Below are 18,414 nucleotides of genomic sequence, written 5' to 3'. Positions count from 1 at the left end.
GAGAAGGCTCGTAAGGCAGATACTGAGGCACGAGAGAGGCACGAAAACAGGAACAGGAATTTCAGTTGGCTATGCGTAAACTGGAATTAGAGACAGAGATTAAGATGCGGCAGCTGGAGTTACAAAATGCTACAGAGCAAAATTCCACTGTGGTTACCCCAGGTACGTCCCCACCGCTTGGTTTTGCTGGCTATGATGTCAGGAGACATGTGGCATTACCCTCTTTCAGGGAGACTGAAGTAGATGCCTATTTCAGCACTTTTGAACGTTTGGCAGCAGCTCTTAACTGGCCCAAAGAAATTTGGACAACCTTGCTGCAGTGTAAACTCATTGGAAAAGCACAAGATGTAATGGCTACACTAACTCTTGAGGATAGCATGAACTATGATGTGGTAAAAGCGGCTATTCTTCGTGTATATGAGTTGGTCCCGGAGGCCTATCGACAGAAATTTAGAAATCAAAAGAAAACCTCCGCCCAATCGTTCGTAGAGTTCGCCAGAGAAAAGGGAACTCTGTTTGACAAATGGTGTGCTGCGAGTAAAGTTGATAATTATGACTCTCTGCGTGAATTAATTTTGATAGAAGAGTTTAAAAATTGTGTTCCGGAACGTGTTGTAGTTTACTTAAACGAACAAAAAGTGATGTCTTTGTCTGAAGCTGCGATATTTGCGGATGAGTTTGCACTCACTCATAAGACTGTGTTTGGTTCCACCCAAGGAGCTAAGTCTGTTGCGTCTCGCAGTTCTAAAGACAACGAATCTCCAAAAGATTCCAAAATGTCACCCCCACGGTCTAAAGAGGAACGTGAATGTTTCTACTGCCATAAGGTAGGGCATGTTATTGCTAACTGTTTTACTTTGAAAAAGAAAACCGCTGCCCAAGCTAAGCCTACAGGCTTTGTTAGAATTGTTCCTCGAACTGATCAGTGTTTAAACGGTCCTGAAAGCAAACCTGAAGATGGTTTTGAGCCGTTTATTTTTGAAGGTTTTGTTTCCCTTTCCGGTGATCCGACTGAGCAAAAACCGGTGCGGATTTTAAGAGACACGGGAGCTTCACAATCCTTCGTGTTAGCCGACGTGATAGCCGTATCGGACGTGACCTATAGTGGTGCTAATGTGGTAATTCAGGGCATTGATATGGCCTTGGTTACCGTTCCCTTACACAAAGTACATGTTCAGACTGATTTAGTCACGGGTTATTTTAATGTGGCTGTACGGTCCGCTTTACCTGTACCAGGCGTGGACTTCATTATGGGCAATGATCTTGCCGGAGGTAAAGTGCGTCCAGTACTCGAAGTTTTAAATAACCCCGTATCATGTCCCATCTCTGACATGTCTAGATCACTTCCCGGTGTTTTCCCTGCTTGCGTGCTCACTCGAGCTCAATCAAAGAAGTGGGGTGAGGAAGTTGATTTATCAGAATCTGTTTTAGCGTCCACTTTTACTGAGGATAGTTATCTCACCAAACCGGAAGTACCACGTGTAAAGCCGGAGGTAGATACAGAGGTTGAACCTCAAGATTTTTGTGAAAAAGAGGAATCTCTTACCTTATCTCTAGAGTTTGCCTCAGATAAATTGCCTGTCACTCGCGAACAACTAGTTGCTGCTCAGGAAAATGATCCGTCTTTGCGTAAGTATTTTGAGATGGTGGTTAAACCTGTTGCAATGGAAGAAAAGTCGACTGCTTATTTTGTAGATAATGGTTTGTTAATGAGGAAGTGGTCGTCTTCATTAATTAAGGGAGCCGAATGGGGTGTGGTTTTTCAAATTGTGGTACCTGGCATGTATCGACCACAGGTGTTAGCGTTGGCACATGAAAATCCATGGTCTGGTCATTTGGGAATTTCTAAAACGTATAATCGTGTGTTAAAGAATTTCTTTTGGCCAGGACTTAAAAGTGCTGTTGTAAAACACTGTCGGTCTTGTCACATTTGTCAGGTCACGGGAAAACCTAATCAGGTTGTTCCACCAGCCCCGCTCTGTCCAATTCCAGTACTTGGTGAACCATTTCAGCATGTAATTGTTGATTGCGTGGGTCCGCTTCCTAAGGCAAAGTCTGGTCAACAGTTTCTGCTCACTATAATGTGTATCGCGACTAGATTTCCGGAAGCTATTCCATTGCGCACCATCACTACCAAGAACGTCATTAAAGCACTGACTAAGTTCTTTTCTATATTTGGATTCCCTAAAATTATCCAAACGGATCAGGGTTCTAACTTTGTCTCGAAACAGTTTAAACAATTTGTGCAGTCTCTAGCTATTAAGCATCAGATCGCAAGTGCTTACCACCCTGAGAGCCAGGGGGCACTAGAGCGTTGGCATCAGACTCTCAAATCGGCTCTCCGCAAATATTGTTTGGAGACTGGAAATTGTTGGGAAGAAGGGTTGCCATACATTCTGTTCGCTTTAAGAGAAGCGGTACAGGAATCGTTAGGGTTCAGCCCTGCTGAACTAGTGTTTGGGCATACTGTTCGGGGTCCTTTAAAAGTTTTAAAGGATCAGTTCATATATGACTCGAATATAAAGCCTAATGTGTTGGATTACGTTAGTCAGGTCCGAGAGAAATTGCATCATGCCTGTTCCATTGCTAAAGAATCGCTCTCTTTGTGTCAGAGTAAAATGAAGCGTCGTTTTGATTGGAAGGCTGTTGATCGTAATTTCAAACCTGGTGATCAGGTCCTAGTTTTGCTACCGATTGCTGGATCTGCCTTGTCTGCTCGTTTTTCTGGTCCCTATACTGTAGAAGAAAAACTGAGTGAAAGCAATTACGTAATTCAAACACCCGATCGTAAGCGCCAGTCACGCGTGTGCCATATTAATATGCTTAAGGCATATAATTCTAGGACGACACTTCAGTCGAAGGATGTGAAGAAAGTTCTGCCTGTGTCACGAGTTTCTAGCATTAGCCCTGTACCTAGTAACCCCAGTTTTAATTGTACAGAGGATGAGGATGGCCTCGTGCTTCGGAACGCCCCTCAGCAGTGTGCTAGACTCACCAATTCGGAGACTTTGTTAGAATTGTCGTCCCACCTTGCTCACTTATCAGATGTTCAAAGGTCTGATATTGTTAATTTAATACATGAGTTTCCAAATCTTTTTGGTGATACTCCCTCGCAGACTACCGTAACACATCATGACATTGATGTGAACGGTGCCGCCCCTATTAGACAACACCCATATCGGGTTAATTGTACAAAACGTGAGGCTATGAGACGGGAAGTGCAATACCTGCTAGAAAATAATTTGGCTAAGCCCAGTGCTAGTCCATGGAGCTCGCCTTGTATTCTTGTGCCGAAACCTGATGGAACGTCACGTTTCTGCACTGACTTTCGAAAAGTCAATGCGGTTACGGTGCCAGACTCCTATCCCCTACCGAGAATGGAGGACTGCATCGATAACATTGGTGCCGCTAAGTTTGTCACTAAACTTGACTTGTTGAAAGGGTATTGGCAAGTGCCGTTGACTCCTCGCGCGTCTGAGATTTCAGCGTTTGTTACCCCCGATAACTTCCTCCAATATAATGTTTTAGCCTTCGGCCTTAGAAACGCTCCGGCCACGTTTCAGCGTCTAGTCAATACAATACTTATGGGTATTTCGGATTGTTATGCCTATTTAGATGACTTGGTTATTAGGTCAGATAATTGGGCCGACCATGTTTCCGTACTGCGTTGTGTGTTTGAGAGGTTGGCCAAAGCAACGCTAACTCTGAATCTCGCCAAATGTGAGTTTGGCAAAGCGACAGTAACATACCTGGGAAAGCAAGTGGGTCATGGCCAAGTTCGGCCAATGGAAGCAAAGGTTGCTGCCATTGCTGGTTTCCCTGCGCCTACTAGTAGGCGTGAGTTACGCCGTTTCCTCGGGATGGCAGGGTATTATCGGAGTTTTTGTAGGAACTTCTCGGTTGTTGTGGCACCCTTAACGAGTGCGCTTAGTATTAGGAAACCTTTTATGTGGACCTCAGACTGCCAAATAGCTTTTGAGGCTGTTAAGCTTTTGCTATGCAGTGCGCCTGTACTCGCGGCTCCAGACCTTGCGCAACCGTTTAAGTTAGAGGTTGATGCAAGCGCTCTAGGAGCTGGTGCGGTACTGCTACAAGAAGATAAAGATGGAATTGATCACCCCGTCTGCTTCTTCTCCCGAAAATTTAATAAACACCAAATAAACTACAGCACCATCGAAAAGGAAGCACTAGCGTTGTTATTAGCCTTGCAGTTCTTCGAGGTGTACATTGGCTCGAGTTCTACCCCTGTCGAGGTCTTCACAGACCATAATCCATTAGTGTTTTTATCGCGAATGTACAATCAGAACCAGCGCCTTATGCGTTGGTCGCTGATTCTACAGGCATATAATTTAAATATTCGCCATATTAAAGGGACTGACAATGTACTGGCTGATACATTGTCTCGTAGTTTTGAATAATTAAAACATTTGAATAAATTGTGTGTGTAATAGTGCGGTAACACCACTATGTGTTAAATAAAAATATCATGTCAAGTATTGAATTGTGTATAGGTAAGGGGGAATTGGCACAATGTGTGTACGCCTGTAATTATGTACTTTGGTATTTTAGAATTAAGTGGTGTATAAGATTACCATGTGTGTTAACTAACTTAAAAATAAATGAATGTGTTAAGTTAGTTCTTAAGGGGGGAAGTGTTACGTGCCATGTTTTTCTTTTGTGTGGACTTCCCTGCCTTCACCTGTCAGTCACCATCCACCAAGTCCCACCTTCACCAAGCCCCACCCTCCGTGTCAATTCTGGACAGCCAATCATAACTCGCCACATCTACTATAAAAACCCCACCTGTTTGTAACAATGGATGTCTGACTGTTTGCTCTGTGTTATGTCTTTGACTATGTATGTTAACACCTCATTTGAACTTGTCTTGTTTTATGTACACTTCCAAGGCTTGGGACAGGTAAGACTGGGGGCTCCTGTACATATGCCCGTAGGCTATGTTATGTATAGATTCACTAGTCCTTAGGGGTGATTGCCAACCAATTGTGTTTCAGTCTGCTAGTTAGAGTAGATAGGCCTTTTGTTTGTGTACTTGATACACTAGATTAGTTTACTCTCTGGTTTAGCTAGCTTGTTTGTTTGTTCTTTTGGCAACATCCAGCGTCCGTTGACCCTGGTAGTGTGTGTCTGGGTTGTTATATGTCTGGTAGTTTGTTGCACCGTTTTGTTTATCACAGTAAACACCCGTGCACTGAGTTGCTGCTTTGTCTGTGTTTTTTTTGTTGTTACCAAATCTACAGCATTAACATCTCCCGGCCATTTAACATCAAGTTACATACCCCATGCACCCCTAGACCCATGGGGTCGTAACACTGAGACAGTGAAACATACACTGTATGGCCAAAAGTATGCAGACACCTGCCATCCAACATCTCATCCAAAACACATGTGAAGCAATTTGCGCCAAACATTATGGTGCCCTGAAATGGGGGGCACCATAATGGGAAGTTATGTGCCAATGCGAGAATTTTTTTTATTTATTTTTTTGTCCCAAATGTTATGGAGCTCGCTGTATATTAACAGTATTCAATTAATCAGGAAATTTCTTTGGTCCAGTGACACTAATCACAAAGAGTAGGGGGTTCCCCAGAGCCCCGACTAAATCTCAAAACTGGCTCTTTCAACCTGCCACCTAATTATCCCCTGATTTTACTCGCTAAAAATTGTTATCTCCCTTTCCATCTTAACCACGGTGTGGTGAGTGTAAACTGCTAATTAATGCTAAAACTTTTACAATACACCCTGAGAAGTAAACTCGACTAGCATATTTTTTCTGACCAGAGTGTTATTCCATAGGACACTTCTCAGTGAAAAATAGCATAGCTCTACCTGTATTATTATAAGGAATGTATATGGCTCAGTTTACCAGTGAACTGTAGGCAAGTGGTGCAATAATTGTTGCAGCAAAAATATCTTTCATGCAGTGATTTCAGTACATACCTGTAGCCAACAAACAGCACTAAAAATGTAATACTTTCCTTAATAGTGCTATTATTGATAAGTCAATAACAATAACAATCCCCCCATGAGCTAGAACTATTTGATCATTAACTGAATTATAGCTCCTGCTACTTTGTTGTCTTTACAGTTGTTTTTCAAATAAATGCCAAAGTGCCAAGCTTCCATGCATGCAACAACTACTGTAACTTCAATAATCAAAACAATGCCAATGAAGGTGGATTCATCCTTCCATCCATTATCTAAACCTGCTTTTCCTGGGCAGGCTTTCAGGGGTGCTGGAGCTTATCCCAGCACCCATTAGGAGGAAAACACCCTGGGCAGGCCGCCAATCTATTGCAGGGCACACACACCATTCACTCACACACTCATACCCACGGGCAATTTTGAGTCTGCAGTTTGCCTACTTGCATGTCTTTGGGCTCTGGGAGGAAACTGGAGTACCCGGAGGAAACCCACACGGACACGGGTAGAACATGAATGTAGCAGTGCCACCTTGTGGTAGTCTTGATACATGACTACTGATTGATAATTAAAAGTTAGAGAAACTAAACTGAAAGTCAAATGTAGCACTTCGTACGTGACATTGGGGTTTTACAAATTAGTTTCATAAAAGTTTCATTGCCTTGTTTCGTGAAAGAATATATAGTTTGACGCTGTCCTCGGTTGCAAACCGACATATTTTCATAGAGGACGTGGGTCTGTGCATATTCACAAAGTCTGGTCAGTTTAGTAGGCTACATTTCACTGGGGGGAAGACTTCAGGCCCATCAACACAGCTTCATGCAGCTATTTAATTCCCCAGTTCTCTCATTAAAGCACAAAACAGCCCGCATATGCCCACACACTGTAAACTACTTTCCCATAAGCCACTTTGGCGAAATATTCTGAATACAGGAAGTGCGTCACCGGAATATACGGAGAGTGAGAGTAGTCATATCTTATTGACAACAACAGCACGTAGGAATAAATAAAATGGCAGCTGCAGTTGGCTCAAATGAGGCTCAAATGTCTGAGTCAGAATTGCCGAAACTTTCTGACTTATTGGATCGTGGATGGAAGCTATTCGATGATGTGGACAGCACAAACGAACCAACTGGATCCAATCAAATACAGGTTAAAGTCAAGCGTGGGATTATGCATTTGGAGGAAGCAACGCGAATGGTAACCCAGCTCGACTTGTTCAGGTAGCTAGCTAACATAAGCTACACACTTTGTTAGCTACGAGCTAACGTACTAATACTATTACAGTACTAACAGTAAGCACTTGTGGCGCAGTGGATACTTGTAAGCTTAGCCAGTTGGTAACGTTACAAGCGTATCTTGCGGTAATTTAGTTGTTTAGAGGCAGGTTGCCAGCTAGCTCACAACAACATTTAGAATAGCTGGTAGCTAGCTAACGTTAGCCCGACCCGCAAGCGTAGAAATGTGTTACCTCGGTGGCACAATTATGTCAAGAACGTTTATAATGGCATCATAGCGCGAAAGTTTTAAACCATATCGCTGCAACCCCCTACAGAACAAAAGAAAAACTCTAGGCTACACCTTATTGCTGAATTCCCCTCATCAGTCAGTGTGAATTCCAAAATGCATTATGCTACATCCTCGCCTGCTTAGACTTTAGTGGATGCCTCTGCCCACTTTTTGCAGTCGGTCACATATGCACATATTGCCTCTTGAAGTTACCGTCCATTTCCCCATAAGGTCCATCCTGACCAGTACAAATGGCTCAGACACCTGAGCAGTTCCAAATGATTTAGAATTGGACATTAAAATATTGGTAACCTTATATACAAAGAGACATGAATACATTAAGTGTTGTTTGATGTTCTTCTTCTGGTACCAGGGCAGTTATGGAATAAGATGCTGTCCTATTTCCATGTCAATGATTACTCAGTAATAACATCTTTGCCCGTGGCAACCCATAAACATGGCTGAGGCTCACTTCAGTTTTCTTATGTACTAACTATAGATTTTCCCCTGCATTTTATGGAGTGGTGTTGGGATGTGCTCCGTATCATATGATAGTTGTAATACTTGAATAACCAATTTTAGGTGAAAGGGAACTTTGACAAGGTTGACCCTACAAGGTTTTATAAGCACAGGGCTATGGCATACTTTCTAAAAATAATAAAGTGTACTTTGTTGACTTTTGAACTATTATACAATTCAGGAAAGTATACTTGGGCTGATATATTTGAACTTCTTAGCAACCTTTAGTACATCAAGTATACTCAAGTTGGCAACAAAAATGATAGCTACTAAAATACTTAACTAAGCCTCTAGTGCTCACTGTATTTTTAAGATAATTTTGAGGTTTACTGATTAAACAGTGGGCCAGTTTAGTCCCAGAGTTGCGAAAGTCACACTAGTGGGTCTATATTTAAACGTCACTTGTAGCCTACAGTTTCTTTTGAGGGGTTCCATCGCTATATTTGTTTAAACGCTATGAATCAGATTAAGCGGGTGACTGACGAGTGTTTTATTTATATATTTTTTTAATACATGGTAGGTTTGATCTAAATGCAGTGACCGCATTTAAATCATTCGTATCTCGATATAATTTTGCCGCCGTGGTAACACATGTTAACGTGTCAGGTACTCTTCACAGTTAGAATACATTTTAGGACAGCGATTCCGGCATTGCTTGCGTCGAAAAGGATGCAAGATTTCACTTGCAGTTACATCTGTCCAGGCTGAAAACAAGTCAGGGGTTTTTAACGGTAGCTAAGAAGAAATTTTACGACAACGTTATCTAATTACTTAGCTAGCTAACGGTAAACCACTGGCCGACATGAAGTGATTTATAAATTGCTTCATAGATCATTCTAGCATTTGCAGGCAAAGTATTCAACTAGGTGATTGCTTAGTTTGTAATTATCATGTAACGTAAGTATTCATTTAGGTGTGATTTTAGCGACATGGCTAAGCTAACGTTGCCTATAATACAGTGATGCTGCGATTTCTAGGTAAATGGCTACTGATGTGTGTACGCGTAATACATTGTAACATACGTAGATATCTAGGCAGCTTACGACTTGTTTTCCTATTGGTTACGTCCGTTACGTGCTTGATTTAACAGCCGAAATGAAGAACTGGAAGAAATTGCAACTGCAGATCTGAAGTACCTGATGCTACCTGCACTTCTCGGAGCCCTTACAATGAAGCAAGTGAATTTGGCAAAGCGGCTGGAGCAGGTCCAGAGTGCAAGGGTTTACTTTTTGGACTTCTTGAAAAGATGCAAAGAATACGGAATGATGAGTTTTGAACTTCCCAAAACAAACGACAGTTCTGCCGACACACCGGAGGAAGCAGAGAATGGTCCAACACCATCTTTCAACCCTCCAGATTTGATTGCCATGGCAACGCAGAGACAAGCAAAAATTGAAAGGTTAATTTTTTTTCTGTTGTGACTTAAACTCTTATGTAGTTTTCGTAAATATAAATGCATAGTTAATAATTATAACGTTAGCTATAATAATTACGACATTTCACCAGTGCTCTAAGTACATATTTTTCTGTACACACAAGCATCCACTGAAGGTTTTCCACAATATTATTTCCCCCCTCAGATACAAACATAAGAAAGACACAGAAGCCAAGCTGACAGAAATCAGGTCTGTGGTAGAAAGTGGGAAAGCTGAGGATGAAATGGTTCGGGACTTCTACCTCCTCAATGTCAGAAAATGGATTGTCATTGCTTTGGAAGAAATTGAGAGCATTGACCAGGAAATTCAGATTTTGAAGAGAATGGATGCATTTAAACAGGTACATGTCTTTAAAATCTTGCTTTAAATGTAAAATGGTTGGGGTTATTGTCTTTAGTACGGGATGGGTAGGACCTAGCGTACACTGATTTGATTTAGCCCCCCCCCCCATCCTTACTAAAACATTTTTCTTTTTAAATGGTTAGAATCCAGCCAAACCATCACAGTCCCAGCAGAGGCCTCCAATGAAGCCCTTCATTCTCACTAAGGATGCTGTTCAGGCTAGGTATGCAAGTGCAATACATTATAACATTTTGATTGGCTGCTGGGGAAAAAAAAAAACACTGTAATTGGAATGCTAACATGTAATTTTTATTGTCTTTAGAGTGTTTGGTGCTGGCTATCCCAGCCTCCCAACTATGACAGTGGATGACTGGTATGACCAGCACAGGAAGCATGGAATGCTCCCTGATCAGGGAATCCCACGCAGTGCAGGTAGGATAAATCTGCTTCTGGTGTGCAAGCGGTTTTACTTTACAGCCATTTAGCAAATGCTCTTATCTGGAGCAACTTGCAATCAAACACAAGTGCTACCTTTGGGGATCAAAGTGCAGTAATATCCTAGAGGGAGAGTTTTTTACAGCCTGGGGTCGGTCAAACCCATTGTGGGGTACCCTTAACACCTCTGTCCTCTTTCAGCTGAAATTGACAATGAGGAGCGGGAGAAGGAAGAGAAAGAGCGACAGATTGAGAATGACGATGAGGAGGCTTTGCAGAAAGCTCGCGACTGGGACAACTGGAAAGACACCCACCGAAGAGGCTACGGCAACCGCAAAAACATGGGCTGATGCCTGTCCTGTTCAAAACGCCATCTTTCAGATGCACAGTATTCACAATGGTTTCAAGAATTCCAAGACACGCAAAATAAATAATTTTGAATACACCGGTCAAGAGTTGCCTGTGGTGAAATGTGGCAACAACCTGTATTAATGATGCTGTTTTACCTTAGATTAGACAAAATTCCCCTGTGTCTGCTTACTTGATATTACTTCTTTGGCTGTAATACAATATTGGGAATGTAAAATACTGGGTATTTGTTCTTGAAAGTGGCAGGGGTTAGTCAAGGTTGGTATGTCCTGTTTTCCTGAAGATCAGTCTTTTGACACTTGGCCGATTATACATTTGTTGGAAAATCCCATGTTTTCAATCCCTTTGCATTTCAAAGACGTATTATTCTTGTGCTTGATGAAGACAACTTCAAAGACCCTATGGTTTTTCTTCTAAATTTCCCCTTTATCTGATCCCTGGTGTACTCCATTTTGAAGCTGGGCAGTTGAGAAATACATTTATTTTGTAAATATCAGTACCGCCATTCGTGTTGCCAAAATATAGCGGATAAACTTGGCTCTGCTGAATGTGTCAACACAAGAAGTCAAAGTGTACTGCCGTGCAGGATATAAGGATATGTTATAGTTTCGCTACTTGGGAGAAATTGACTCCATCTGTTAAGGCATTTACTTGTGATGTGGATATTCCCTTCTCTTGGTTAAATCCATGTTTAGTTTTTACCAGTTTATTGTGAATAGATTCATTGAATTTACTCATGTAAGTTGCAACGTTGTCATAAAAAGTTGGCGCGGGTATCCCAGTTTTATCTTTTACGGCCTCTTCAAAATGTCCATGAGGCAGTTCTCTTACCCCTTAGATATGATAAAGCATTGTATTCTCATTTTGACAACTTAATGAAATCAAATATAATCATGGTTAACAAAGCCTACTTCTGAGCATCGAAGCTGGTCAACCCAATTAGCTTCAAGTGAACGGTCTTGAGGGATCAGGCTAAGAAAGTGATGTGATACAGTAACACTTTGAATCTTTAACATTTCCCTTTATATCAAGAGGCCTTAAATGGATTCATAGCTTCGTGTGATGGATGCCTCTGAGCCAAAAAAGAGACACAACTTTCTTTTATGAAGAGATTCTGCTTGTATAATATAAATATGTATGATCTGTTTTCTTTTGCTGGTACATATTTGAGTTTATTTTTGTGCATTTTACAACATGTATTTTACATTGTTTTGTGCATTAAAGAGGTTACCCAAATGTGGCTTATTGCTTACCTAATCATTACGCATCTGGAATCATTTATCATTTTATTTCAGTTTTGATGTCACTTTAGGTAAAAAAAAAAAAAAAGTATTGATACATTCTAATGCACATCATTTGAGATTTGTGGTAACATGCCTTGTGTGTAATCCCCGCAAATGAAACCCTAAGCAGGGTCTATGAAAAAAGTCTGCTTTATTTTGCAAAAATAATTTTTAAGCTAAAAATGCAAAAATTGGAGTACAAAACATAATCCCAATAATAAGGCTGAGTGAACAACAAAAAAAGACAGAATATGGTACTGACTGAGGTTGTGACATAGGAATTAAAAACTGACAGAGACCAGACAGGCATTTAATTGTAATAATCATACTTGTAACAAACTTTGTGACAGTGGGGCTGGAAACTTGAACATATTGGACTTTATACATTTTAACAGAGGTACTCATCTTAACACTTAATCCTTTGGAAGCCTGAATGTATATTTATATATCTCGACATTTAAATGAATGAAATAGAAATGTATACCATTCTAAATAATTGAGTGTTCCTCATAGCTCATCATGCCTTCCATCATTTGGTTTTAGAAGTCTACCAATTAGAAGAATGGAATTGGTTTTCTTGTCCTGAACAAGGAAAATGAAAGGATGGTCAGCGTAGAAAAGCTTGGGAGTCTTCAGCTCCTCTCGGCCAAAAACATTCTCATCAAAGGGATTGCCTCCAGTAGTTATCTCGAATGCTGTGGCGTGAAGGAAATTTGAGATATGCAGGTCTTTCTTCCCTGTGATTCCTGAAAAATCTGCCTTGGATTTGTCGACAGCCTCCACTAAACCCAGCTGCTGCAGGTGTTTCTGTGGGTAAAGAATTGCAAGTTAACTTCCCCCCCACTTACCAGTGCTCAATGCATTTTAGTTCTGTGTACGTATGAAAGTGAAACGCAAATTAAAATGAACTTGATTTGGAAACTGAAAATGTGGCCAGAAATCCAGCACTCACCTGGAGCTCGTGTTTGACATCAAGGTCTATTTTTGGCAGTGACACAGCCACGGCTACTTCCTGCAGCTGTTCTGACCACCGGCGGAGATTTTCAGCAGTCAGCATGTTCTCCAGCCTGTCCAGCGGCTCCACGTGAAAAGGCATTATGATGATCAAACTGCTTTGATTCTGACCCAGCGGCATCTCAACTATCTGCAACTGATTGGCTTCATCTTCGTAATACTTGTAAAAACCTAGCGGACAGAAAATGAATCAGTATGAAGTGCAATATCCATGAAAAGCATTATTACATATGTATGTGATGGTACCCCAACTATTCCTTACCCTAACCACCAAAAAACTACAAATAAAGTGTTCAAGGAAACACAGAGTTTTAAAGATGAGGGGTTGGTTTGCCCTTCAGTGTTGTCCATAAATATTTGGAGAGTGACACAATTTTTGTTATTTGGACTGTTATTTTAGTCCACCAAATTTGGGATTTGAAATGACACAGTGAATATGAGGTGACAGTGCCAACAGTCAGTTTTAATTTAAGGATATTTACATCCATAGCTGGTGAGCCATGTAGGAATTGCAGCTCTTACATTATTAAAACACAAAATAATTGGTAGCTGAAAAGTATATGAAGTGTATGAGCAATTCAGGCACAAATGCAAAGGACGTCTTTTCCCTATAAATCTTTGTCACGTTTTATGCTCCATGATGAGAACATCATGGTATTATTTAATTGTGTACACTACTGTCATTTGAACTATTTTCCCTGCCATGAGCATAGACAACTAACGTTCCGCTCAAGAACCTCTAAGTTCCCCACCTGTGCGATGCATCATTGGCACAGATACGGTCCGAGTCCGAGACATCATGAAACCCCGTTTATCCACCATGTTGTGGCTAAAGGCCTCACCCCAGTGGGCTGTAAAAATAAACATTTAGGTCCAGTTAACATCAGTACAATAAATGACACTGATAAATAAGATGAAAATCATTAATGATCAAAACCAATTATTAAGCATAATATAAAATGAACTGAGACTAAACCTTGTTCACAATGTTTATTACGCAACAGTTAGTTCCGGATGAATAATTTCATTGGACAAGTGCTGTTCCACGAGTGCTGATATACAGTGCAACAACAGTGGAACTTTTTACTGTGGTGTATTGTTCCGCTTTGTTCATATTCTTACTGATACATTGTTGAGAAAAATGATATTTTAATGGAATCCTGAATTAACTATATTTGTTGGTGGAGCAGAAACAACAAAAGCATAATCTGTTGTCTCAATCATTACTTGATAAATAGTTTATAGGCTAGCAGAACCGTGGTATAAAAGCAATACCACACTGGGGATTGTGTTGTTATACCTAAAAGACCAAATCACAGCCATGTTGTTATACAGTATAACAGCCCTATCTCTCTCTCTCGTTTGTTATTGCTTAAGTATAATGCATACAGAAGTGGGCATATAACTCAAAGGCTTTGGGCTTGACTCCCATTCAGTGTGATGCTGTTGTACTGAGCAACAAACCTGAATTGCTTCACTAAATATGCAGCTGTATAAAAGCACATTATGTAAAAATATAATCTGTGTAAGTTGCTCTGGATAAGAGTATCTGCTTATTTCCAAAAAAACTAAATTACATTAACCACTGGGGAAACTCAATTTTTAACAGCACTTTCAATATGTTTCTATTTTACTTACGTTTGAAGTACATGGTATTGACAAACATGGCTCCTTCAGACTCAGGCAAATCTTTAATTATCTCAGGCAGTTTTCCCCCAGTCTTCAAGGCTGCCCAGTTGTTAATTTCTAAGAGGGCATTTCTTTTGTCCCTGAAGTTGATTTTGTTGTGGTCGTGTCCGTAGTGTGCCTTGCTCTTCTCAGTGAAGTCCCTGGTTAACTTGGCCCAGGCCGGCCCGTAAAAGCTGCTGCCGATCTTCCAGGTGGTGTCACCGGCAGCCTCCTTACTGACGTCACCCAGTAGCTCCGACATGGACCGGTGGAGCTTGTCTTCATGCAGCGGCACATTGAGGAGAGACTTCACCTGACTGGCTGTGCTCTGCCTGGCACCCAGACTCATGACACCGAGAGACGAGGTCAGCACAAGAGGGGAGAAGAGCACATTCTGTGATTTCAGAGACTTGTCCTTAACCATGGTGTGATACAGGCTGAGGCCCAGGTTGTTGGTGCTCTCTGATAACATGGCAGATGGGTCTTTCTTGGACAGAGGCTCTGCAACCACTATGCAGAAAAGAGCAGCTACTACTGCTACGCTGAGAGCCATGGCTTCTTGCAGTGGGCACTTTCTGACTGCAAGCAAACACACACACACAATTATAATGAATATACTGTTTAGTGCGACCGCATTGAAAATGCTATGTATATTTTAAAATTTCTTACCAATTTTGCATTTTTTGTTCTTGCAGTAGATTCATCTTTAATTCAATACTGTATTTCCCTGCAGTACCTACAGTGTTTGTAATGTTTAATTCAACATAAAACAGTCCCTTCACGTGAACTCAAATATATCAAGAATTTACATTACTAAGGCTACTAAATGTATTAATTAAATCGATTTAGGTTTTTACTGGGAATAGCCCTTTTCAATCATTAGATACTGCAGATAGTATTGAGTTGAAAATGTCTCATTAAATTTCTCATTTCCATTTTATCCACTTCATGCAATGCAATCTTTTCAATGCGATGTAAGTCTCTGTGCGGTCCATTCTGAAAGAAACAATTTTACATGTAAAACATGTTTGCATGTGACAAAGTGTTTTATTTTTCTTTCTTTCTTTCTTTTTGCATTTTTTGCTGAATCTACTGAAATGCCACTCATTAAATCCTTTGCAGACCACGGCACATGCGTTGTAGTTAGTTGCCGAGGTCTACGACGGACTGTGGAGCAAGTATTTCCATGTAAGATAATTGTTAATACGCCTACAAGTATTAGCGTACGTTCTTACTTCCAGGCGATTTCGTACATCTAAAATGATGACCTCATTATATGCAAGAAAAAACAAGTAGGCCTACGGTTGGATAATTATTTTCCATATCAGAAATATGCCCTTTTGTAGAATAACCTAAAACAGCCACAACACGAAACATAAAATGCAGTTGCAAAGTTACCTTTTTTGTCGTAGGTGAAGTTCTTGCCGTTCCTCTCGGTCCCCTTTCTTCGGATGTCCCAGATTTCTTTTCAGCTGATTTATACTGTTGCGCACAGAAACTTCCAGAAGCCCCCCCCCGAAACTTCGTTCACAACTGCCTTTGAAATTCGAGCGGGTTTCAGAGAATCGCCTCCCATGTATCATCTAACTTAAGTAATATTCATCAGACAGGCATTACAGAGAAAAGTTGTAACAGATCGTACATATTGCATCATCCGATAACATTATAACAAAGTAGTAATTTTAGGTACATGCACATGTCAATATCTTTAAACTAGCCTAAATAAAGTTTTAATGTTTCTAAAACCGACTCTGGCAATGCAGAGTGTATGTAGGCTAGTGTAGGCTACAGATGTTGCGTGCTGATATGCCACGTCGGCAGGACGGCTATTCTCATTCTAAAATTCTGATTATGATTACAACGGTATTGCATCATTTGCAATTCGCACGTTTAAATCGCCAAGCGAACGACCCTTTCTATTGATATCATAGCTATAAATGTAGTTTTTTAAATTTTATTTATTTTTCTCATTTAGCTACTCAGAAAATATTAAATGAGCATTTTTAAAAAAACTTAAAACAGCTTTGACATGGCATTGAAGTGAGATGTAGTAACGCCCATATCGATGAGGAAAACTGCTTTTGTTTGTTTTCTTACATCCAGACAAGTTTTTCCAAAACAAACAGCCTACTATACATACCGATTTTATGTGTAGGCTTATTATAAATACCGTGACCGGAGTGACTGTTTCTTTTTTAAGTTAAACAATGATGAGTACAATTAATGTCTTCAACAAAATAAAACCATTTAAGATGCCTAAGGTCTCCCGAAGCTCACTACTGGAAGACGGTTTTCATTACATTACAGGCATTTAGCAGACGCTCTTATTGTCATTTATACAGCTGGATATATACTGAAGCAATTTCGGTTAAGTACCTTGCTCAAGGGTACAACGGCAGTGTCCTACACGGGAATCGAATCTACAACCTTTCGGTTACAAGTCCAGTTCCTTACCCACTATGCTACACTCTGTCCTTTTAACACCATCAAGCGTCTCTAGTCTCTAAAATCTGAAATCTGAATCTCCATTACGTCCCTGGGCACCAAGCCTTCGTTTTCTCTTTTGATGGCATTCTGTAAACATATAACAACAAAAAAGTACGTTGTTTGTTATACACAGTAAAATGCCTAGTGTCAATTCAACTCCAACAGTGTTCATTTCACTTAACAGTACCATTTGGTGCAACATTCGAAAGTGGTTACCAAATGTTATCAGTTAAGAGCCGAATTAACACTGTTAGAGTTGAATTATCAACTCAGAAGCGGGATAATCGTAACAACTGTTACATTTAAACAGACGGGGACTTGTTTATTTATTTATTTATTTATGGTCACCTAGCAAACAATTACTGCTAAAATTCACTGAGAAAACCATACTAAATTGTACATTGTAAATAAAAAGTACAGATGACTGCTTAATATTATGTATCATTTGATTTATTGTAAATAAAATCAATGCCTTCTACCCGAAAATTACTTCCGGAACAGATTTTTTCTTAACTTGTTCAAAAACAGTTTTTCAGAAATATTCCCACAAATGTTATTGCTCCGTTCTTTTGAGATAGGCAGAGGTGGAAATATCTAATTTAAATATATAAATATTAGGAAAGTCAGAATTCCATATTCATTTCTCACATGAATAATCCACCAATCCATCTGTTCACTTTTAAAAATAAAAAAAAAGTTTCACACCAGTAGTTACATGCAGTAAATGTTTCTCTTAATGTGTTTACTACACGAACATGCCATGGTTTTGGGTGATAACACCATTTATTTTCTACTTGCGTCATTCTTTCATTTATTACGGCCATTGGTTTTGTATGCTCCTTTTCTTCAATTATTACGGCTATTTAGTGTCCTTCATTTCCTTGATTGAATTATACGCGTGCAAATCTCTTTTTACAATTTGCACCTGTTGGCTTTCTATTTAAACCCCTAGCAAACCGATAAGCTTTGCTTCTGTGTCAACTTGCGTTACACGAAGCTGGTAACTTGGTCAGTTCGGTAATAGGTTCAGTTATTTTGTTCAGTAGTAGATCAGTCCTTCTTCTGCGTCCTCTGATTTACGCGAAGAGTTACTGCGGAACTGAATTTTGAAGTTGGGGGCTACTAAATTAGCACCAATATCTTTACAAATTTCTACAACTCTCTTGTGGTTCTTTTGACAGTCCTCTGCGCAGGGCTGCTCTCAAAGTTCTCCCGTTCACCAATCTATTCAGACTTGTTTTGTTTTAGTATACTCAATACTCCTTAAGCCTTAGTTTCTTCACCCTGTAGGCTACTCGGGTTATTAAAGCATTTTCTTTGTTATAGTCTCCCATAGGAGTATTGTTTTTCTTTTCGTCAACTTTTCCCCTATCGTTTTGCCTCTAACGAGACTTAGTGGTTATTCCGCCCAG

The 18,414-nt window shown here is 40.3% G+C and overlaps 2 protein-coding genes across 4 annotated transcripts; one reads left to right on the top strand and one right to left on the bottom strand.

Annotated features, from left to right (window-relative positions):
* The first annotated feature begins 6,908 nt into the window (after positions 1–6,908).
* Positions 6,909–11,790, top strand: igbp1 (immunoglobulin (CD79A) binding protein 1). Of its 2 annotated transcripts, none has more exons than XM_064350423.1 (6): positions 6,909–7,140; positions 9,059–9,367; positions 9,549–9,744; positions 9,890–9,969; positions 10,069–10,178; positions 10,383–11,790. In XM_064350423.1, the coding sequence occupies exons 1-6, from the start codon at positions 6,974–6,976 to the stop codon at positions 10,529–10,531; spliced, it is 1,011 nt and encodes a 336-aa protein (XP_064206493.1). In that variant the 5' UTR covers positions 6,909–6,973; the 3' UTR covers positions 10,532–11,790. The 2 variants fall into 2 exon arrangements, with proteins under 2 accessions (XP_064206493.1, XP_064206492.1); XM_064350422.1 differs by having other exon boundaries at positions 6,911–7,163.
* A 175-nt stretch (positions 11,791–11,965) lies between these two features.
* On the bottom strand, positions 11,966–16,398 carry LOC135262953 (serpin H1-like). 2 transcript variants are annotated; one of them, XM_064350420.1, is made up of 6 exons: positions 15,914–16,397; positions 15,185–15,511; positions 14,486–15,094; positions 13,600–13,698; positions 12,786–13,018; positions 11,966–12,640 (listed from the first exon to the last, which is right to left on the bottom strand). In XM_064350420.1, exons 3-6 carry the CDS (start codon positions 15,066–15,068, stop codon positions 12,341–12,343), a joined length of 1,215 nt encoding a protein of 404 aa, XP_064206490.1. In that variant the 5' UTR covers positions 15,069–15,094; positions 15,185–15,511; positions 15,914–16,397; the 3' UTR covers positions 11,966–12,340. The 2 variants fall into 2 exon arrangements, with proteins under 2 accessions (XP_064206490.1, XP_064206491.1); XM_064350421.1 differs by lacking the exon at positions 15,185–15,511 and having other exon boundaries at positions 15,914–16,398.
* Between the last annotated feature and the right edge of the window lie 2,016 nt (positions 16,399–18,414).

The sequence above is a fragment of the Anguilla rostrata genome, chromosome 9 (genome assembly GCF_018555375.3).
Source record: "Anguilla rostrata isolate EN2019 chromosome 9, ASM1855537v3, whole genome shotgun sequence".
Classification (NCBI taxonomy): domain Eukaryota; kingdom Metazoa; phylum Chordata; class Actinopteri; order Anguilliformes; family Anguillidae; genus Anguilla; species Anguilla rostrata.
The sequence above is the reverse complement of the archived record's forward strand: the minus strand, read 5'-3'. Positions and strand labels throughout refer to the sequence as shown.